We start from the raw sequence: 23,864 nt of genomic DNA, 5'->3' as shown, positions 1-23,864 counted from the left end.
CACCACTGCACTCCAGCCTGGGCGACAGAGCAAAACTCCATCTCAAAAACAAAAATAAAAAAATTAGCTGGGCATAGTGTCATATATCTGTGGTCCCAGCTACTTGGGGTGGAGGTGGGGTGCACAGCAGGAGGATCGCTTAAGCCCAGGAAATCAAGGCTGTAGTGCGTTGTGACTGTGCCACTGTGCCCCAGGCTAGGTGACAGAGCAAGACCCTGTCTCAAAAAACAAAAACAATAAACAAAAGAGGTGGCGGTGGGGAACAAAAGCCCATAGCAGTCACTGACGCATAGAAATTCTGAAACCCAGCTAGGCATATTTTGCCAGTTCTGCTCTCTACAGATGATTCTCTGTGAATTTTGATTCTGCCCTCTGAGTCATCATTCCTTTTCCATAAGAAATAGCCCATTTTTGTAGCTGAGCAGTTTTCTTAGTCTGCTTTCTGCCCTACTAGGCCGGGCGGGGGAAAAGGGGGTATCTAAAGACCTCTTCATTTTGTACTATCTCAGTAGGTTTCAGGCCAAGCTAATGTAATCTTTCTAAAATTTGGGGAGTTTCCCATATGTCAATTTATGCTTCACTCCATTAGCAAAGCACCACACCCACAAATCTCTTTCAAATAGCCTTTCTTTACTTTGGGCCTCCTGTAAAGCTGCCGTGGCACCACAGCAGTAAGACTGAGAAACTCAATTGTTTAGCACAGAAGGTCTATAAGGCACAAAATTAAGTTCCTTAGAATTTTTTCCTTGGAAATGATTTTGCAAGTATCTATGACACACTGCCTTAAATCTTTCTGATCTCTTAACAAAAGGTTTTACAGTGCGTGCTTGACTTGTCTTTGCCCTGTGATATCATTTTACTGGCAACATCATGGTCTTAATTGTTGCCCTAAGGCCATTTCTTCCTTTTTTTTTTTTTTTTCTAAGACAGAGCATCTCAATCTGTCATCCAGGCTAGAGTGCAGTAGTGCAATCTCAGCTCACTGCAACCTCCGACACCAGGGTTCAAGCAATTCTCATACCTCAGCCTCCCGGGTGGCTGGGACTACAGGCGCATACCACCACACCCGGCTAATTTTTTGTATTTTAGTAGACGGGTTTCACCAAGTTGCTCAGGTTGGTCTCAAACTCCTGGCCTCAGGTGATCCACCCACTTCAGCCTCCCAAAGTGCTAGGATTACAGGTGGCCACCGCGCTCAGCTCCTTTGAGATTCTTATTCTAACTAGAAATACTACCCTGGGTCCTTCTCATATCTCATCATAGCCAACTAGGAAGAGACAGCTGACACTGTACTTTCTGCCTGGAACCTCCCCAGCCAGATCCATAATTTCATTAGGTACCTTTCTATTTTCCATGTTACCTCAAGGGACAGCGTTGCCAAACTTTCCTCCAGCTTCCAATAACAAGTCCTCACCAACAATATCCTCTAGGCCTTTCCAGCATGCAGTAATAGACTCCTCGAGACCCGTCAAATCTCCACCCATTGCTCAGTCCCAAAGCCAATGTCATATATTTTGGGACTGTCATATATTTTGTTATGAAGCCACCATTGCAAAATTGTAACTGAAACAGTGAAGGAGATCTGACCTAACCAACTCCACCTTGCTTCTAACCTTTAGCAAGATGGAGTTCGTTAGGTCAGATCTCTAAGTTATTCATTCCTGGGCATAGGCTGAACTAACTTGGGGAGCAACTTAGTTTATAGTTTTGTTTTGTTTGAGACAGAGTCTCGCTCTGTCACTCAGGCTGGAGTGCAGTGGTACAGTCTCAACGTCACTGCAACCTCTGCCTCCAAGGTTCAAGCAATTCTCCCTGCCTTAGCCTCCCAAGTAGCTGGGATTACAGCTGCCTGCCACCACGCCTGGCTAATTTTTGTGTTTTTAGTAGAGGTGGGGTTTCACCATGTTGGCCAGGCTGGTCTCAAACTCCTGACCTCAAATGATCCACCCACCTCAGCCTCCCAAAGTGCTGGGATTACAGGCATAAGCCACTGCGCCTGACCATAGTTTACAGTTTAAAAAAAAGGTAACAGCCCGTTCCCAAAACAAACCTCCTTCTTGTCTGGGGACTAGAATGCCTTTGTAGGACTAACAGATTAACCACAAGATTAGAAATTGTGGTTTAGGAGTCCTGCAGCTGGAGGCTACAAGATTCTGACCCTCCCTGAACTTTTCCTAAGATCAGTGCTTGAGATATTTTGCAGACCCTGCACTTGATGGATCAGCTGACACCATCTGGATCGATAAAATGGCTCATCTGATCTTGTGGCCCCTACCCAGGAACTGACTCAGCTCAAGAAGACAGCTTCACTCCCTATGATTTCATCTCTGACCAGACCAATCAGCAGTCCCGGCTCACTGGTTTCCCCCCAGCCACCAAGTTGTTCTTAAAAACCGATCCCTGAATGCCTGGGGAGACTGATTTGAGTAATAATAAAACTCCAGTCTTCCGCACAGCTGACTCTGTGTGAATTACTCTTTCTCTATTGCAGTTCCCCTGTCTTGATAAATTGGCTCTGTTTAGGCAGTAGGCAAGGTAAACCCATTGGGTGGTTATAGTTATAGAAGCACCCCATTTCCAGGTATCAAATTTCTGTTCCAGTTATCAGTTGTATAACTATTCCCAAACTTAGCTGCTTTATTTTAAAAAATGCATTATTTCTCTCGATTCTGTGGGCTAATATTAGGGGTGAGGCTTGGATTGCCGATTCTTCTGCCCCACCAGGAATTAACAGGGGTCAGTTGATGGTATTCGGCTAGCAGTTGGGACAATCCGGAGGTTCCAAGACTGCTCCACTTCCATGATTGACGTATTGGCAAGGACAATTGAAAGGCTGACTCAGCAGGGCCCTTCACCCTCTCATAAAGGCTAGGCTCAGCCAGATCCTTCTAGTCTCAATGCCTATCTATGAGGTCTCTCCAAAAGAAATGTCAGATATCTTACTTGACACCTAAGGACCTCAAGAAGCAGGGTTCCAGGAAATAGGACGTGGAAGCTTTTAGTCTTTTAAGATCTGGGCTTGGAAACTGAAACAGCATCATGTCTACCATATTTTATTCATCAAAGCAGTTACAGAGTCTACTCAGATTCAAGGGGAAAGGATAACTAGCTGGGATAGCCCCAGTCTAATAAGGTGAGTAGATATCTTCAAAGATAATGCTAGATGCTAATAGAGAGGTGTACCAAATGCTGGCAGAACACAGGACTAGGAAATATCTACAGTGGGGAAAGGGGAGGATCAGGATGGGCTTCCCAGAGAAATGACTATAGTGTTGAGTTTTAAAAGATGAAGAACACTGGGTGTGGTGGCTAATGCCTGTAATCCCAGCACTTTGGGAGGCCGAGGCAGCCAGATCACTTGAGCTCAGGAGTTTGAGACCAGCCTGGCTAACATGGCAAAACCCTGTCTCTACAAAAAATACAGAAGTTGCCCAGTGTTCTGTTACCTATTCTTCAAACACTAAGCAAATCATTCTGCTTCTCTGTACTTTACTTTCTCTGAAAGCTCCAAGGACTGTCCCTTCCCATCTTGGAATACAGGGCTCCATTTGTCAAAAATAAGCTTGACAAACATAATATTCTGTCCATAACTTTGCCCTCATTTTTCTAATTTTTTTCATTGCACAGTTTTGAAACAATAACACTAACAAGAAAGAGAGAGAAGAACATTGCTGACAATCCTCTCCTATTGAACCATTTTGATTTTTCTGTATTACCTTGGTGAACATTGTCTCCAAGTTCTAAAATTCGAGTCTCTTGTCAACATGTCATTTTTTCATTGTTTCAATGAGAGAACACATTTCATTGTATTTTCTGTATTTTTAACTAAATATTATATCCCAATAAAGTTTTATGTTTCATTCATGCATATAGCCAACAACTATACACTTCCTACAATGTGCTAGACTTTTTTATTTTTTTTGAGACAGGGTCTATAGAAGCTCATCATTAACAGAAAAAACAAAATAAAGAGACAGGGTCTGTCTCTGTTGCCCAGGCTGGAGTGCAGTGGCGTGATCACGGCTCACTGTAGCCCCAGTCTCTCAGGTTCAAACCCTAGGGCTCAAACAATCCACCTGTTTCAGCCTCCAGAGTGGCTGGGACCACAAGCACATACCACCACGCTCCACTAGTTTATTATTATTATTATTATTATTATTATTATTATTTATAGAGACACGGTCTCCCAGGCTGGTCTCCAATTTCTGGACTCAAGCTCTCCTTCTGGCATGGCCTCCTAAAGTGCTGGGATTATAGACGTGAGTCAGTGTGCCCGGCCTCTTTTTTTTTTTTTTTTGGAGATAGAATCTCACTCTGTTGCCCAGGCTGGAGTGCAAGATCATTGTTCACTGCAGCCTTGAACTCCTGGGCTCAGGAGATTCTCCTCCTTCAGTCTCCTGAGTAGCTGGGATTACTGGTGTGAGCCACTGTGCCCAGCTTAGACTATTTTAGATGCTGAGGATTGCTAGTAATGAATAAGAGAAGTCCCTTACCCTGTAAGCTTAATTCCAGTAGAAGAGACATGCCATGAACAATTCATATATAGTAAAATGTCAGGTATTATCAAGAAAAACAAAGCAAGGTAAGAGAATAGAGACCGACGTTGTGAAGTATGACCATTTCAGAAAATAACCTCATGGAATGAATATATGATTACTGTACTTAATCACTTCTCTATGATTGAATAGATTGCTGTTTTTGAGATTGTCTTCAGTGAACATCTATATATATAATTACACATATTTTCCCTTATTTTATTTTTATTTTATAAATTTAAAATTTTATCCCATGTGGGAAGCTGAAGATGAAAAACAATTAAAATTTGTCCCCAGGAAGAGGACTACAGGCAGTTTTAGCTCCTGATTTTTACTGTAGAATATTGTAATCACTATAATTAATATTTTAGATGTCTAAATGTTACCAATAATTTAGATATGTTCTCTGTGTAGTTTTCCAGTGTATCATGACATTTCTCTCTACTATGCCTTCACCCAAGCTCTTCTCCCTCCTTGAGTCCTCTGTCTACAGTCAGTCCCACCCTACCCAGCTGCTCTTCCTCCTCCTCCTCATACAAAACTTGAGTGTCATCTCCTTCAAGAAGACTTTTTAACTCCTGTAGACCAGTGTTTCTCAAACCTTTTTTTTTTTTTTTTTTTTTTTTTGAGATGGAGTCTCACCCAGGCTGGAGTGCAGTGGTGTGATCTTGGCTCACTGCAACCTCTGCCTCCCGGGTTCAAGCGACTCTCCTGCCTTAGCCTCCCGAGGAGCTGGGATTACAGGCCCATGCCACCATGCCCAGCTGATTTTTGTATTTTAGTAGAGATGGGGTTTCACCATGTTAGCCAGGCTGGTCTCGAATTCCTGACCTCAACTGATCCACCCTCCTCAGCCTTCAAAAGTGCTGGGATTACAGGTGTGAGCCACCGCTCCTGGAACTTTTTTTTTTTTTTGAGATAGAATCTCACTCTGTAGCCCAGGCTAGAGTACAGTGGCACAATCTCAGCTCACTGCAACCTCCATCTCCCAGGTTCAAGTGATTCTCATGCCTCAGCCTCCCAAGTAGCTGAGACCACAGGCAAGCCCCACCATGCCCAGCTAATTTTTGTATTTTTGCCAGGCTGGTCTTGAACTCCTGGCCTCAACTGATCCTCCTGCCTCAGCCTCTTAAAGTGCTGGGATTACAGGCACGAGCCACCATGCCCGGCCTTTTTTTTTTTTTTTTTAAGACAGTATCTCATTCTGTCAGGCTGGAGTGCAGCAGTGGCCCCATCATAGTTCACTGCAGCCTTGACCAACTGGACTCAAGCTCAGCTCCCAGTGTGTTGAGATTACAGGCATGAACCACCATGCTTAGCCTCTGAAACCTTACAAATCATACAAAATCACCTGAGGTGCATACAAATCACCTGAGGATCATGGTAAAATGTGTATTCTCATTTAGTCAGCCTCAGGTGGGGCCTGAGAGTTTGCATTTCTAACAAGCTCACAGGATATTCAAATCAGTGCTGATCAACGGAGCATCCTGAGTAAGAAGGCCTTAGAACAGCAACTCTCAAACTTTCCATTTTTGGATTAAAAAGTATTGAGTTCCTTCTTTTCCCATATGCAAAAGAAGAAAAGAATAAGAACATGTTTTGATAGAGAGACAAAAAAGAAAAATATTGAGAGGCCAGGCTTGGTAGCTCACACCTGTAATCCCAGCACTTTGGAAGGCTGAGGCATGAGGCTCACTTGAGCCTAGAAGTTCAAGACCAGCCTGGGCAATACAGTGAGACCCTGTCTCTACAAAAAAAATAGCTGGGCATGATGGCGTGTGCCTATAGTCTCAGCTACTCAGGAGTCTGAGGCAGGAGGATAGCTTGAGCCAGGAGGTCAAGGCTACAGTGAACTGTGATCATGCCACTATCCTCCAGCCTGGGTAACAGAGCCAGCTCAAGCCCCTGCCTGTAAAACAAATAAATAAAATATATCAATATTTATCATATTAGAAATCAAAATTGAGAAATATAAAAAAATTTAATTTGTTTAAAAGTAATAAATTAAGCCCATTAAATGTTAAGATAAATAACATGTTTGTGAAAAATAACTGTATTTTCCAAAACAAACAAAAAAAATTCTACATTTCTGCAATATCACTTTAATATCTGGCTCATTTTCTTGGAGAAATAAGCCAGTAAAAAATAAATAATAATAGGCCGGGTGTGATAGCTCACACCGGTAATCCCAGCACTTTGGGAGACTGAGGTGGGCAGATCACTTGAGGTCAGGAGTTCGAGACCAGCCTGGCCAACATGATGAAACCCCGTCTCCACTAAAAATACAAAAATTAGAATTAGCCAGGCATGGTGGCGCACACCTGTAATCCCAGCTATTCGGGGGGCTGAGGCAGAAGAATTGTTTGAACCCTGGAGGCAGAGGTTGCAGTGAGCCAAGATCGCACCCTGCACTCCAGCCTGGGCAACAGAGCAAGACCCTGTCTCAGAAAAAAAAAAAAAAGAAAGCAAAAGAAAAGATATATGTATATACAATATCTGGCTCAAAAGAAGATACTGGATTCTCATAATCTGTTTCTGCATTATAATCTCCTGCAATAGTCTTAGATAGAATATTCCATTTTATTATTATTATGATTATTATTATTATTTGAGACAGAGTTTTGCTCTGTCACCCAGGCTGGAGTGCAATGGCACAATCTTGGCTCACTGCAACCTCCGCCTCCCAGGTTCAAGCAATTCTGCTGCCTCAGCCTCCCGAGTAGCTGGGATTACAGGTGCCCACCACTGCACCCCGCTAATTTATTGTATTTTAGTAGAGGCGGGATTTCATCATGTTGCCCAGGCTGGTGTCGAACTCCTGAGCTCAGGCAATCCACCTGCCTCGGCCTCCCAAAATGCTGGGATTACAGGTGTGAGCCACCACGCCCAGCCCCAATATTCCATTTTAAATTATATTTTATAATTAGGCAACCCCCTTTGGGTCCCCTCCCATTGTATGGTACCTCTGTTTTCACTCTATTAAATCTTGCAATTGCACACTTTTCTGGTCCATGTTTGTTACTGCTCGAGTTGAGCTTTCACTCACCGTCCACCACTGCTATTCCCCACCATCCCCGACCCACCATTGACTTCCACCCCTCCAGATCTGGCAGGGTGTCCGCTGCATTTCTGATCCAGCAAGGCGCCTGCTGCCACTCCCGATCGGGCTAAAGGCTCACTATTGTTCCTGTACGGCTAAGTCCCGGCTTCATCCTAATTGAGCTGAATACTAGTTGCTGGGTTCCATGGTTCTCTTCCATTACCCATGGCTTCCAACAGAGCTATAACACTCACTGCATGGCCTAAGGTTCCATTCCTTGGATCCGTGAGGCCAAGAACCCCAGGTCAGAGAACAAAAGGCCTGCCCCCATCTTGGGAGCGGCCTGCCACATCCTGGGAGCTCTAAGAACAAAGATCTACCTGTAACATCTGGTGGCCCGTACGGGGATTCTCCAAAGCAGTGAGTAATATCGGACCACTTTCACTTGCTATTCTGTCCTATCCTTCCTTAGAATTGGAGGAAAATACTGGGCACCTGTCAGTTAAAAACGATTAGCATGGCTGCTGGACTTAAGACTCAGGTATGAGGCTTCCTGGGAAAAGGCTTTCTAACAACCCCCAACCCTTCTGGGTTGGGAGCGTTGGTCTGCCTGGAACCAGCCTCCACTTTCTCAATTTTCCTGGGGAAGCCAAGGGTTGACTAGAGGCAGAAAGCTGTCATCCTTAATTCCTGGCATTAGCCAGTTGAGATCATGGTGCAGCCAGAAGTCTCTATTCAATAGTCGCCCATGCATGCACCCCTACCTTTCCTTCTGACCCATACCTCCTGGGTCCCAACCATGACTTTCTTGAAAGTGTAGCCCCAGAATTCTCCTTACCTCTGAATCTACTTCCTCCGATCCCTGCCTCCTAGGTACTAATGCTTCAGACTTTCACTTCCTCTCCCAAGTATGACAGCAGGTTGTATCTCCAAAGGGATCTAAGGAAGCTCTACACTGTGTCCTTAGGCATCTAGGCCATGAACCCAGGGCGTCTTGTCCCTGATGTCTCTCCCAATTTAGTCAAAGAGCTGTCCACACGGACAGTTATGTGGGACCCGTTCCCCACCACCATTGCCAGGGCCTTAGAACTGATAACCCAGTACTTTAACCACTGGAACTGGGTCTACAACAACATAATAGATCAGGATGAAAGCAAATTGAGTAAATTAAAGGGAAGCGCATATTCCTATAGTGGCAATTGGGGGCAATAAGTGAACATCCTTCCCCTCTCTTCCCAAAATCCATCTACAAAGAGAGAGAGGCAGAGAGAGATAGAAAGATAGAAGTAGTAAAGAAAAAAACAGTGTGCCCTATTCCTTTAAAAGCCAGGGTAAATTTAAAACCTATAATTGATCATTGAAGGTCTTCTCCATGACCCTATGACACTCCAATACTACCTTGTTGACAGTGTAAACAAGGGTGTAGCCTGAAAGCACTGAAGCCCCTGACAACCAGTAGCCTTCCTATCAAAAATCCTTAACCCAGGAACCCTCGGATGGGCCAAATGCATTCAACTGGTAGCGGCAACTGCTTTGCTGAAAGTAGAAAAATAACCTTTAGAGGAAACCTCATTGTGAGCACACCTCAACAGTTCAGAACTATATGTATATAAATATATAAATATATATACAGACTCTTAAGTGTGCTTACCTAGTCCTCCATGCCCATGCAGCAATATGGAGAGAAAAGGAATTCCTAACTTCCAAGGGAAGTTGATCTGACATGGAAAGATACAATGTTACTGCTAGATCAGACACTAACCCCAAATGAGAGCGGTGCCACCATAACTGCAGCCTGAGGGTTTGGCGATCTCTGGTATCTCCGTCAGGTCACGATAGGATGACAACAGAGGAAAAAGAACAATTCCCCACAGGCCAGCAGGCAGTTCCCAGTGTAGACCCTCATTGAGACACAGAATCAGAACATGGAGATTGGTGCCGCAGACATTTGCTAACTTGCATGCTAGAAGGACTAAGGAAAACTAGGAAGAAGCCTATAAATTATTCAATGATGTCCACTATAACGCAGGGAAAGGAAGAAAATCCTACTGCCTCTCTGGAGAGACTAAGGGAGGCATTGAGGAAGCATACCTCCCTGTCACCTGACTCCACTGATGGCCAACTAATCTTTAAGGATAAGTTTATCACTCAGTCAGCTGCAGATATTAGAAAAAAAAAAAACTTCAAAAGTCCGCCTTAGGCCCAGAACAAAACTTAGAAACCCTGTTGAACTTGGCAACCTCGGTGTTTTATAATAGAGATCAGGAGGAGCAGGTGGAACAGGACAAACGGGATTAAAAAAAGGCCACTGTTTAGTCATGGCCCTCAGGCAAGTGGACTTTGGAGACTCTGGTACAGGGAAAGACTGGGCAAATCGAATGCCTAATAGGGCTTGCTTCCAGTGTAGTCTACAAGGACACTTTAAAAAAGACTGTCTCAATAGAAATAAGTTCCCCCCTATCCATGCCCCTTATGTGAAAGGAATCACTGGAAGGCCCACTGCCCCCGGGGATGAAGGTCCTCTGAGTCAGAAGCCACTAACCAGATGATCCAGCAGCAGGACTGAGGGTGCCCAGGGCAAGCGCCAGCCCATGCCATCACCCTCATAGAGCCCCGGGTATGCTTGATCATTGATGGCCAGGAGGTTAACTGTCTCCTGGACACTGATGCAGCCTTCTCAGTCTTACTCTCCTGTCCCGGACAACTGTCCTCCAGATTTGTCACTATCTGAGGGGTCCTAGGACAGCCAGTCACTAGATACTTTTCCCAGCCACTAAGTTGTGACTGGGGAACTTTACTCTTTTCACATGCCTTTCTAATTATGCCTGAAAGTCCCACTCCTTTGTTAGGGAGAGACATCCTTGCAGAAGCAGGGGCCATTATACACTAGAGTTAGGAGAAGGAAAAAGGGTAAATATATATACAGACTCTAAGTGTGCTTACCTAGTCCTCCATGCCCACGCAGCAATATGGAGAGAAAGGGAATTCCTAACTTCCGTGGGAACACCTATCAAACATCAGGAAGCCATTAGGAGGTTATTATTGGCTGTACAGAAACCTAAAGGGGTGACAGTCTTACACTGCCGGGGTCATCAGAAAGGAAAGGAAAGGGAAATAGAAAGGAGCCACCAAATGGATATTGCAGCCAAAAGAGCCGCAAGGCAGGACCCTCCATTAGAAGTGCTTATAGAAGGACCCCTAGTATGGGGTAATCCCCTCCGGGAAACAAGCCCCAGTACTCAGCAGGAGAAGTAGAATGGGCAACCTCATGAGGACATAGTTTCCTCCCCTCAGGATGGCTAGCCACCGAAGAAGGAAAAATACTTTTGCCTGCAGCTAACCAATGGAAATTACTTAAAATTCTTCACCAAACCTTTCACTTAGGCATTGATAGCACCCATCAGATGGCCAAATTATTATTTACTGGACCAGGCCTTTTCAAAACTATCAAGCAGATAGTCAGGGCCTGTGAATGTGCCAAAGAAATAATCCCCTACACTGCAGGCCACACATTTCAATCCCTGTATCTTTAACCTCCTTGTTAAATTTGTCTCTTCTAGAATCAAAGCTGTAAAACTACAAATGGTTCTTCAAATGGAGCCCCAAATGCAGTCCATGACTAAGATCTACTGCAGACCCCTGGACCAGCCTGCTAGCCCGTGCTCCAGTGTTGATGACATCGAAGGCACTCCTACCAAGGAAATCTCAACTGCACAACCCATACTACACCCAGTTCAGCAGGAAGCAGTTAGAGTGGTCGTTGGCCAACCTCCCCAACAGCACTTGGGTTTTCCTGTTGAGAGGGGGGACTGAGAGACGGGACTAGCTGAATTTCCTAGGCCGACTAAGAATTCCTAAGCCTAGCTGGGAAAGGTGACTGCACCTACCTTTAAACACGGGGCTTGTAACTCAGCTCACAGGTAGTAAAGCGGGCTCACTAGAATACAAATTAGGCTAAAGCAGGAGGTAAAGAAATAGTCAAATCATATATCGCCTGAGAGCACAGGGGGAGGGACAATGATTGGGATATAAACCCAGTCTTTCGAGCAGGGAGTGGTAACCCCTTTTGGGTCCCTCCCATTGTATGGGAGCTGTTTCCACTCTGTTAAATCTTGCAACTGCAAAAATAATAATAATAAACAAATTATATTTTATAATTAAGTCGCACTCTTTGGTCTAAGGACACTTCCGAAGGGCTCCTTTCCAAAACCAGGTTAGGAAGAAGATCACTGAATAGCTACTTCCTTATATGTGAATACACATTTATGCCAAAGGCATTCAAGATAAGCCATCTCCCATTCCCTTTACCTGTGAATAGCCTTGTGACATCAGGCAAGTTACTTAATCTCTTTGAAGCCATATTTGTATTTCTGTAAAAGATGAGTATCACTATACCTTCCAGGTCTCTTTATTTGTCCAGTTCTGTCTAATAAATGGCAGCTATGATTATACACACTAACAACTGTGGCTGGGTGAGGTAGCTCACGCCTGTAATCCCAGCACTTTGGGAGGCTGGGATTGCAGGTGTGAGCCACCACACCTGGCTCTATGCAAATTTTAAAAATTAGCCAGGTGTGGTGGTGCACACGTGTGGTCCCAGCCACCTGGGAGGCAGATGTGGGAGGATAGCTTGAGCCCAGGAGTTCGATGTTGCAGTGAGCTATGATCTTTCCACTGCACTCCAGCCTGGGTGATGGAGGGAGACCCTGTCTCTAAAAATAAATAAATAAATAAATAATTAAAAAATTGTGTTAAAATATTCATATATGATTAGCAGTAGACATATAATATAATATAATATAATATAATAATAGATCCCATTTTTTTAATCATTGCATATATTCCAACTGAATGAAATCAGAGACAGCCTCATGAAGAAGGTGGCATTTCAGGATAATTTTTTTTTCATGTCAGACCCATAATGTGCTGACATCGTAACAAGGTTCCAGGGTGGCACATCTCACACATGCACGTGAATACCCAGTCATCACGCTTATGAATTACAAAATAATCTGAAAATCTTAAAAGATGCTTGATTTCAACAGAAGGTAACAGCATGGCAAAAGTTAGAGGATAGAGGTGGAAAGGCATACTGAAAGTCAAGGCTATGGAAAGCACTGTGATGCGGCTAGAATGTAGGATGCCAGGTTGGAATTGGAGTCACTTGGTTAAGTGTAGACAATCAACAAAACAATCAAGTCCTGTTACATTTGCTGATTTCCAAGGTATAAATACTCTCACCATGGGCAATTTCAAGCTACCAATCTGGCATCACTAAACACAGAATTAGGGAGAGATGTTCAGCGGCTTGTCATTATAAAGTATTTCTACCACAGAGATACACTAGAAGGAAATAACCTTAATAACACAGACAATAGTGAAATACAGTAAAGTAGTTAGCCATTAGTTTTGGGTATTTATTGTTTGTTTTTAATATAACTATTTAACTGTAAGTTTATATAATTTAATTTTTAATAATGACTATGTTTAACAACTAGGTCACTTAATTCCCAAAATTCTAACAATTGGCTCATATGAGCTAGTATGAACCAACTCTAGCACATGTTTGTATCTTACATCATTTGTAATATGGGGATATCAGCAGTGTCCATTTCATAGAGTTTTGAGGGGTGAATGAATTACCAGAGAGGGCAAATAAAACACATGCTGTCATACAGAGAGTGTTTTACAAGTGTTTGCTATGATGGCTATTATTCAGCTTGGGCCAAAGACAATGTTATTTTCACATCTGATTAGCTTGTGAGTATCCAAAAGAGCCATGACTGTGTTAGGCCCTAGTCACTCTGCAGATCATTTAATTAGCATTAATTGAACAGAAGTAAAGCAGTTAGGACAATGCCTTACACATAGGAAGCACCACATGAGTGACAGACACAATTTTATTCTGGTAGTTTTATTCATTATTATCAAGACCACATGGCTGGGCATGGTGGTTCATGCCTGAAATCCCTGAACTTTGGGAGGCCAAGGCAGGTGGATCATTTGAGGTCAGGAGCTCGAGACCAGCCTGATCAACATGGTGAAACACCGTCTTGACTAAAAATACAAAAAATTAGCTGGGCATGATGGCCCCCACCTATAATTCCAGCTACTCAGGAGGCTGAGACACGAGAATCACTTGAACCCAGGAGGCGAAGGTTGCAGTGAGCCGAGATTGTGCCACTGCACTCCAGCCTGTGTGAAAGAGTGAGACTTCATCTCAAAAAAACAAACAAACAAAAAAGACCATTTCTATCGTTTTTTTAAACTATGTTAAAATTGTAGCTGGTATTTTACTCATCCACAAGAAAATAATGGTCAATAACCATTCACCTTTTCTAAAATGTCATTTCCCTTGAACTCAGGGGAATATGCAACAGTTATTCTCTCACCAGACGCAGAGGTCTAAAGCTGTACCTTTGTGAGGTAGTGATATATACATGCTCATGGAAGCAAAAGTTAAAAATAAAAGTAGAATAAAGATCTGAATGTAGCCCTGCTAACTGTTCACCTACTTGTCTCATCTACTTGAGTTTGAGCTATTTGAAGGCAGGGACCATGTCCAAGCCAGTAATGGGCTTCAAATGCTCCTCCCATCTTCTGGCAAACAACCAAACTTGTTTGTTTGTTTGTTTGTTTGTTTATTGAGACAGAGTCTCACTCTGTCTGGAGTGTGATGGTGCCATCTCAGCTCACTGCAACGTCTGCCTCTCGGGTTCAAGCGATTCTCCTGCCTTAGCCTCCCGAGGAGCTGGGATTACAGGCGCATGCCACCATGCCCAGCTAACTTTTGTATTTTTAGTAGAGATGGGGTTTCACCATATTAGCCAGGCTGGTTTAGAACTCCTGACCTCGTGATCCGCCTGCCTGTGTGGGATTACAGGCGTGAGCCACGGCGCCCAGCCCAAGTTAGTTTTAGACTTAGCAATATCACTTCTTTTCATAAGGCACTATAGAACTTTTCAAGAGCTTGTGTCAGTGTTATCCACCTGTGGAAAAAAAGTATGAAAAACAAAACTTAAAATAAATCTGGCCTGGCGAGGTGGCTCACGCCTATAATCCCAGCACTTTGGGAGGCCAAGGTGGGTGGATCATCTTAGGTCAGGAATTCGAGACCAGCCTGGCCAACATAGTGAAACCCCATCTCTACTAAAAATACAAAAAATTAGTCGAGTGTGGTGGTGCATGCCTGTAATCCCAGCTATTCGGGAGGCTGAGGCAGGAGAATCGCTTGAACCAGGGAGGTAGATGTTGCGGTGAGCCAAGATCGCACCATTGCACTCTAGCCTGGGCAACACGAGTGAAACTCTGTCTCAAAAGTTAAAAAAAAAAAAATTAAATAAATAAATCTATGTCTGGCCAGGCATACAGTGGCTCACACCTGTAATTCCAGTACTTTGGGAGGCTGAGGCAGGAGGACCGCTTCACCCCAGGAGTTCGAGACCAGCCTGGGCAACATGGCAAGACCTCATCTCTACCAAAAACAAAACCAAGTGCAAAGCATGGTGGCGTGCACCTGTAGTTCTAGTTACTGAAGGGGCCTGAAGCACAGGAGGATCACCTGAGCCCAGGAGGTTGAAGCTGCAGTGAGCCTCAATCAAGTCAGCCTGGGTGACAAAGTGAGACCCTGTCTCCAAAAACAAACAAACAATGTCTACAAATTCTAGCACTGTGTAAATATTATGTCAAATAATTTTATAAATTATTATTAATAAAAATTTCTTTAGGTGTGATAATAATTTGTGGGATAAATTTTCTGACTTTGTAAAAATTCCAGAGTACCTCTGATTTCTGGTAAATTTAGCTAGTCATAAATTAAATGAGTTCCTGGAAGCTCAACAATTCCAAAACCAAAATCATGAATCAGTTCATTCCTTCCTTCTTTTCCTTCTTTCCTTCCTTCCCTTCCTTCCTTCCTTCTTTTCTTTCTCTCCTCTTTCTCTCCCTTCCTTCTTTCCTTCCTTCCTCCCTCCTCCCTTCTCTCTCTCTGTGTTTCTCTTCCTCCTTCCTTTTTTTTGGCGGGGACTGAGTCTTACTCACTCCCTCACCCAGGCTAGAGTGCAATGGTACAATCTCCGCTCACTGCACTGCAACCTCCACCTCCCAGGTTCAAGCGGTTTTCCTGCCTCAGCCTCCCGAGTTGCTGGGACTACAGGTGTGCACCACCACACCTGGCTAGTTTTTGTATTTTTAGTAGAGATGGAGTTTCACCGTGTTGGCCAGGCTGGTCTCAAATCCCTGACCTCAAGTGATCCACCTGCCTCAACCTCCCAAAGTGCTGGGATTACAGACTTAAGCCACCACACCCAGCCCAAAACTATGAGTCTTTTCAAAAATTTTATATCAAAAAGGTGATATTTAATGTGGAATTTGAGTGCATTTAAATAAGATAGTGACTTCGTAGAATAGGGACTGCAGAGTAAGAGTGTTCAGACCCATTCAAGTTTAATATAGCCCTACCTCTAAGAATCCTTTCTGTTCCTCAAATGAACTAATTGCTGTCTTTTGGTTCCTCTAAAAACCTTGGGGTCCGTGGCAGGGTGTGGGCTTAGGACTCATCCGATTACTTGTCTTCCCAGGTGGTCTCTGGGCTCTATCAGCAACAAGCCAGGTGTGATCATCCTTTTCCTCAGTCCTTAGCGTGGGTTCTGGTATACACACGCACACACAAATTCAGTAAATGATGAATAAAACGAAAGGCAGTCAAGATCCACCTGTTGAATGAACGTCTATCAGGAGCACTGTCATCCTTCTTGCTTCCTTCTTTTGCATATGTTGTTTGAGCTGTTCACTGAACCAAGGAGAGAGCATACTCTACCTTGGGCAGTGTGCCAGCCTTGCACTGAGGGACAGATGATTCAGCTTGATCGGGCTGTGTGAGAGCACAGAGGAAGCGACTAACCCAGACTGGAGGGTCAGGAGAGTCTCCCCAGGGGAAATGAAGTTGCATCCAGAGGGATTCCTGAGAATAATGATTAGCCTGATAAGAAGCAGAAAGGTTGGGAGTGGAGAGAAGCCGGTTTCTGTGAGAGAAACAGTATGGACGTAGGCCCCAGGCAGAGGCAATACTATTCCAGATAACGAAAAGCATTTTAGAGAGCCTAGTTTAGAATTTGAGAAAGAGGTGACAATGCTGATAATGAGATTGAAAGGGAGTCAGATTTGTAAACCATTTAGGGATTGTTTTAAGGACAGCCTTGAGGAGACACTGAAGGTTTTAACAGGAGAATGACCTCATCTGATTTAAATTTTAAAAAGATAATTCTGTCAACTGCGCCAACAGTGAATTGGATGTGGGCAAGGATGAACTCAGGAACAGCTGAGAGTCTATTGCAGAAGTCAAGGTGAGAGATGATGGTGGCTTGGACTTTGGTGCTGGGACTGGAAATAAATGAACAATCTGATATATAACTGGAAGAAGAATCTCTCCGGCTGTGATGTGGGAGGATAAGGACATGATTGGAGAGGTAGGGAGGGTTCACTAACGAGCTAGGACTTTGTTCTGATGGGATAAAGGGGAAGCCTTTTAACATTTTAATCATGGGCCTGATCCATTCCGATATAGGTTTATATAAATAGACCGCCTCGTGGAGGGTGGTGAGAAGATTGTCAGGCAGTGCACAGGTAAGAACTGAGCCTTAGACGGGGCGGGAGCAACGAATGTGGGGAGGCGCGGGAGACGGGAGATTGGTTTCGGAGTCAGGTACCGAGCCAAGCAGAGACAAGCAAAAATTGACGCAGGACGGTGAACAGCTGCTGGTGGAGAGGGGGATGGGAGCCGCCAGAGCCGCCCTCGCCTACTGCCGCCGGGGGCGGAACCAGAGCACGCACTGCGCGATGACGCAGGGCCCGAGCCGGCCTCGTTCTGGCCGCCGCTGCCGCGCTGAGGCGGAGTAGGATGAGGCCCGCGGCCGTGGCTCCGGCGTCGGCGGGGGCAGCAGCAGCTGAGGCAGCAGCTGAGGCAGCCGCGACGGCCGCGCCCCCCCCTGCTGACCTGGATTAGGCCCAGCAGCTCCGTGGCCGCCGCCGCCCCGCGGGGGGGCGGGGGGGGGGAGGGCTTCGGCTCCCCCCCCCCCCCCCCCATCGCTGCCTCGCAGGAGGCAAACGCCGCGACCCCAGGGGAGCCCGCGGCCCAGCCTTGAGCCCCCACCCCCGGGGGCTGGCATGAGCGGCCCCTTGGCGGCACCGTGGGGCGGTGGAGTCGCCTCCGCCTGATCCCCGGCCTGCCGCCCGACCCCACCTTGCCAACCGAGGCGGACCGCGGAGCGTGCGAACGACCCCACCGCTGCTTTCTCCTCCCCCAGATCACGCACCCCAGCTCCGGAAGATGGGGAACTGCCTCAAATCCCCCACCTCGGATGACATCTCCCTGCTTCACGAGTCTCAGTCCGACCGGGCTAGCTTTGGCGAGGGGACGGAGCCGGATCAGGAGCCGCCGCCGCCATATCAGGTAGGGGAGGGTGTGTGTTGGGGGGAGCAAGTAGAGGCAGCTCTGGTGGAGGTTGACCGGGCTTCGGGGCCATCTCTGCCCCTGGCTTCGGCAAGGCCTGGCCTGGGCGGCATTGACCCCCTTAGGGCTGGATCTGAGGGCATTTGCTCTCTGATCTCAGAATAGGGTTGATTCTTCGCCTCCCCTCGGGCACCGTGTGGGGATGATACTCTCTGCCCTTGAGTTCTGGGATCAGAGTATGTGATCACATCCCCTTGGCCAGTGTCTGGTGGTTCGCTTGTGGAGTTTGGGAGTGACATTTTCCTGCCTTTATGTCTGAATCGTATGATTTCCTCATCGCACCGCCAACTGGATTATGGGTTCTGGATAGGTGGTTGCCAAGCACCACCCCCCCCCCCCCGCCCCATTTATGTTTTCATGTGTGGTCATCCTCTTACCCCCTCCCTTATCTTTTTGTTAATTGGATCTGGCAGGTCTTCATTTCTGCCTCTGCTTGGGAGACGGATCTCCAAGTGGTGATTTTAACCCTAGCGACATCGAGTTACTTGTTTATATATATATATATATATTAATTTTAATCCCTCCTCCTTTTGCTCCACCCATATGACACACCTTTTAAACGTGCTGACTTAAGAAAACTTGATTAGCTTCAACTTTGGAAACCTTTAAACCTAGCTTGGGAAATTCCTTCGGTTACTCGTGTTCTCCCTTTGTATCAAAGACTCTCCTGAATATGTTTTACTGCTTTTTGTACAACAATCAGTAGTCCCAGATGTGTTGCAGAATTCGAGTGAAGACCTCTTAAACTCTAAATAGGTATGTGGATGTTATAATCCATAATATATGTTTGAAAACCTTTCCTGTACTTTTTCCATTTTAGATGATATTGAATACAACCTTTTCCAGAGGGCTTCAGTAGTAGTAGTACTTAATTTTTTCCTGAAGAGTTTAGTTTTCTGACTTGGCAGACCCCTTTGTTGTTCCATGTGATGACATCATTATCTAGTGTTTTCTTTTCTCATTCCTGTGTAAACCAATGTCTCATCACACCAGAAAAACCTGATCATATATGCTGGTTTTCTGAATAAAACTCTTCTGGGGCATTTCGTATATACCAGTAAAGTCCAGTCTTGATTGTGGTATACAGAAGCCTCTGTGACTTCTCTCTCTTACATTCTGTATTCCAGGCCTACCAAATACACCATGCTGTTCACACCTTTGTTTTGCTCCAGTTCCTGTCTGCTTGGAGCCCTTCCCCCAGGTCAGCCAGGTGGACATCTAATCCGCTTTGAGAACTCAGCTTTCATATTTGAAGTCCCAGCATTCCCTTTCCTCCCAGCCCGAATCCCTTGCGTCCCCACTGAAACCTCTACACTTCCATAAGCAATATCTATAACACTTTAGTGTTGTATCTTTGTTAGATGTGTGTCTTATCCTTGCATTTGCCTCCTTCAGTACAAGCTGCATGAAGGTAGAGAATCTGTGTTTCCGGTTTGCTGTTGTATCCCTGGCATCTGCCTCAGTAGGTACTCAGTAACCGGGAGATAGATTACAAGTAAAAGCCCTTGAGAACAAGGACTCTCCCCTCGCTCAGTTTCTGGCACAAAAGCACCTAAATGTTGAATTAATTAATGAAGTTGAATTTAGTATTTTCTGTATTTACACAACTATTTTTTCCAAAGTAAGTTGTCACAAGGGTAGTCTCTTAAAAATCAAAGCTGAATCTGGGTGTCTATACAAGTACTTTTGAGTGAAGCAAGCAAGCTATGTTTATCCTTCACTCTCTTTCCCCTCTATATTTACTATACAACAAGAGTGCTTATTTCACTTTTTTTTTTTTTTTTTTTTTTTTTAATGAGACAGAGTCTCGCTCTGTCGCCCTTGCTGGAGTGCAGTGGCATGATCTCACTGCTCACTGCAACCTCTGCCTCCCGGGTTCTAGTGATTCTGCTGCTTCAGCCTCCTGAGTAGCTGGGATTACAGGCACGTGCCACCACGCCTAGCTAATTTTTGTATTTTTAGTAGAGACAGGGTTTCACCATGTTGGTCAGGCTGGTCTTGAACTCCTGACCTCAAGCAGTTCACCCGCCTCGGTCTCCCAAAGTGCTGGGATTACAGACGTGAGCCACCGCATCTGGCTTGAAGTTTTTATTTTAAAATCTCTTATGCACCCTACCCTCACCCCCTTCTTTTTTAAAAAAAAATAGAGACAGGGGCTCCTATGTTGCCTAGGCTGGTCTTGAACTCCTGGCCTCAAGCAATTCTCCTGCCTCCTATCCCCTTTCTTTCCAGGGAAATTGAATATCTTTGACTGGTTCTCTTTCTCCTATCCTTATGATAATTGTACTATTAAAGGTACTAGAATTTATGGAAACTGTGTTTGCCTTTTCCAGAAGAACTAGATGATGATGAGGGATGAGGGGTTTTTGGTGTCATGAAGGAACTTTTTTTGGAAATGTTATATTTTTGACAGTGGGAGTTTTTTATGGTTGCGCTTTCCTGAAGTGAATGACGCAGACTAATATACAAATTCAGTATCAGTTGTAAGAAAATTACTTTAAAAGATGGAAGCATAAAAAGAAACTTTTGGAGAAAAAGTATTGTCCCCCACCCCCAAAGAAGTAAGATCTGTTTTAGGAATGGTTATTTTAGATGATTGAGAAACAGCAATCCACAGTTATTTATTCATTTGTTTGAGTTGGGAATCTCCCTCTGTCATCCAGGTTAGAGTGGATTGCTCACTTGGCAGCCTCAAACTCCTGGCTTCAGGTGATCCTCCTTCCTCAGCCTCCCAAAGACTGGAATTACAGGCATGAGCTACCTCACACAGCAGATTTATAGTACTTTCAGTTGATAAAAGTAACCTTTTCAACAAATTGTATGTAATTAACAGTGAATAGCTGATTGTAAAGGAACATGTTCTCTTGAGGTGAGAAGTTAAAAGATGTCATTGTTTGCTGCTTTATATGTACAATGTACATATAATGACAAGAGCCAGTTCCATTTATTTCCTATTAACATCTGACAAATTTGTTTTTATTTGTTTTTGCCTAAAAGTAAACCCCCTGCACCATTATGATCCAAGTTTCGTGCATATTTCTTTCCATGGTTTCTTTTGTAGCCTCCTAACTGGTCTCCCTGCTTTCACCCTTGTCCTTGCTAAGGCCTGTCCTCAACACAACAGCCATATTTTTTTAAAACTGAACTCTACCGTCTGCCCAACCCTCTGTGGATCCTTGTCTCATTCAAAGTAAAAATCAGATTCCTTATAGTGTCCCATAAACCGTACATAATCTGTACCCCTTGTTTCCACGCATGTCCCTTGACACCTACAGCTAACCCCTTTGTTGGCTTCCCTCCAGCTTCCCTGGCCTCATTGCTTTTCTAGGACCTTTGCCCTCCTTATTATGTCTGGAGTACTCTTCCCCAGATTTCATGGCTGACTGACTCCCTCACCTCCTTCAAGTCTTTTCTCAAATGCCACCTTAAACCTTCTCTGACCACCCTATTTGAAAGTGCAACCTGCCCTAATACCCTGGAAGTCCCTCTTACCCTGTTCTGTTTTTCCCTCCCAATACTATTTGTTACTTTCTAACACAAGTTAGAAAGTTACATTGTCTATCATCTGTCTTCTCCCACTAGATAGAAAACAGGAAAGGGGATTTATTTATTTATTTATTTTTGAGGAGTCTGGCTGTGTCGCCCAGGCTGGAGTGCAGTGGTGTGATCTCAGCTCACTGCAAGCTCCGCCTCCTGGGTTCACGCCATTCTCCTGCGTCAGCTTCCCGAGTAACTGGGATTACAGGCGCCCGCCACCACGCCCAGCTAATTTTTTGTATTTTTAATAGAGACGGGGGTATCACCATGTTAGCCAGGATGGTCTCGATTTCCTGACCTCGTGATCCATCTGCCTTTGCCTCCCAAAGTGCTGGGATTTCAGGCGTGAGCCACCGTGCCCAGCCGATTTTTTTTTTAATTGGTGTTTCCTAAGTACTTATAACAGCGCCTGGCACATATTAGGCATTCAGTAATTTGGTTGAATGAATGGATTTCTTTTAAATGAACTAATGTATTTGAGGCAGGTATACTTGAACTGCTTGTAAGAACACTGCGTTTTCCTAGTGCCATTTTTGCTTCTATATGTTGATCAGTTTTTTGTTGTTTTTTGTTTTGTTTTTTTGTTTTGTGACTGGGCCTCCCTGTGTTACCCCGGCTGATCTCTCTCTGTATATATATGTTTGGGTTTTTCTTGTTTTCTCTTTTTTGAGACCAAGTCTCGCCCTGTTGCCCAGCTAGAGTGCAGTGGTGCGATCTTGGCTCTGTCTCCTGGGTTCAAGTGATTCTCTTGCCTCAGTCTCTCAAGTAGTTGGGACTACAGGCATGTGCCACCAAGGCCAGCTAATTTTTGTACTTTTGGTAGAAATGGAGGTTCACCATGTTGACCAGGCTGGTCTCAAACTCCTGACTTCAGGTGATCTGCCTGCCTTGGCCTCCCAGAGTACTGGGATTACAGGCATGAGCCCCTGTACCTGCCGTTTATATTTTTTAAATTTAAAAAATAGAGACAGGGTCTTATTATGTTGCTAGTCTCAAACTCCTGGGCTCAAGGGATACTCCTGCCTCAGCCTCTTGAGTAACTAGGGTTACAGGTGCGCTTCTACTCTGCCTGGCTTAGGTTTTTTAAAAAAATTATTTCCTTTAGAGATAAAGTCTTGCTGTGTTGCCCAGGCTGGAGTGCAGGTGCAATTATAGTGCATTGCAGCCTCCACCTCCAGGTCTCCAAAGGATCCTGTGGCTTCAGTCTCCTGAGTAGCTGGGACTATAGGGGTATACCACTGTGTCTGGCTGTTGTAGATCAGTTTTAAGGAATCTAAAAAGTCAAATTCCAGTAATATTAAATACAGTAATTGGTTTAAACTAATGTATTTAGTGATTTAGGGGGTTTTGCCCTGTATATATATCACCACAAGATATTTATGTAATGGTACAGTACTTGGGGGAGAAAAAGGAAGTACTTGAATCTCTATCCTGGAAGTATTGGATGGGAAGAGATTTAGGGTATTTATCGAATTAGAAAGTAGAAACAAATTTGTTGTACCCTCCACCCAACTCCCATATTCGTAAATGTTCAAAAAGAATACAGAGGAAATATGCCCAGCCAAGGCAGTCTTGGACAGTGAGTGGGAGGATAAGCCAGGAAAGGCTGAAGGAGGGAGGTCCATGAGAGGGGGAGGCCAGGTAGGCAGCCCAGTCCTGAAAGACATATGTAAAACAGCTTGAGGTTCCCCTCTGTCACTGTGAGCTTTGTTATGTGCTCATTTGAGGGAGGCACTCTGTTAAAAGAGCATAGTATTCATTGAACAACAAACCATGTTATGCTTTCTAATCTGAATATGTAAAAAGAAGGGTAGATACCTCTCAATTTTGTGGTAATTATATAGTTTGAGATTCGCCATTCTTCTTCCCCGACCTATACTTTTTGATTAATACATTTGAAATTTTAAAATTCTAAGTTTGTAAAGCATTGAATGCAAGTATAGCTCTGCTTTTAGAGTCAGATGGTCCTGTGTTCAAATTCTGACTCTGCCGCTTATATGTAAAATATGAAGAAGGAAAGGATTTATCAGATTGTTTTGAGGAGCTTTTTTGACAAATAAGAAAATGTAACATTTTGGATATTTCAAATTGCACCTGCATAAAGCTTTCCTTTTTTTTTTTTTTTTTTTTTTTGGCCGGGCACAGTGGCTCATGCCTGTCATCCCAACACTTAGGTGGCCAAAGCAGGAGGATCATTTGACCCCAGGAATTCGAGAACAGTCTGGGCAACAAAGTGAGACCC

General features: G+C 44.5%; 1 protein-coding gene and 1 non-coding gene across 2 annotated transcripts in view; one reads left to right on the top strand and one right to left on the bottom strand.

Annotated features, from left to right (window-relative positions):
• Positions 1–12,483: 12,483 nt before the first annotated feature.
• On the bottom strand, positions 12,484–12,587 carry LOC111524091. The gene has a single exon (XR_002725694.1). It is a non-coding gene; the product is annotated as a small nucleolar RNA U13 (small nucleolar RNA).
• Positions 12,588–17,424: 4,837 nt separating this feature from the next.
• RNF11 (ring finger protein 11) overlaps positions 17,425–23,864 on the top strand; it is a 36,574-nt gene continuing 30,134 nt past the window's right edge. Inside the window, exon 1 of the mRNA XM_023189004.2 lies at positions 17,425–18,025. Within this exon, the coding sequence (XP_023044772.1) occupies positions 17,903–18,025 (123 nt within the window). The 5' untranslated portion in view covers positions 17,425–17,902. The remainder of the gene's footprint in view (positions 18,026–23,864) is intronic.

This window comes from Piliocolobus tephrosceles, chromosome 1 (genome assembly GCF_002776525.5).
Source record: "Piliocolobus tephrosceles isolate RC106 chromosome 1, ASM277652v3, whole genome shotgun sequence".
NCBI classification, from domain to species: domain Eukaryota; kingdom Metazoa; phylum Chordata; class Mammalia; order Primates; family Cercopithecidae; genus Piliocolobus; species Piliocolobus tephrosceles.
Note: the sequence above shows the minus strand (reverse complement) of the source record. Positions and strands in the feature narration are given on the sequence as shown.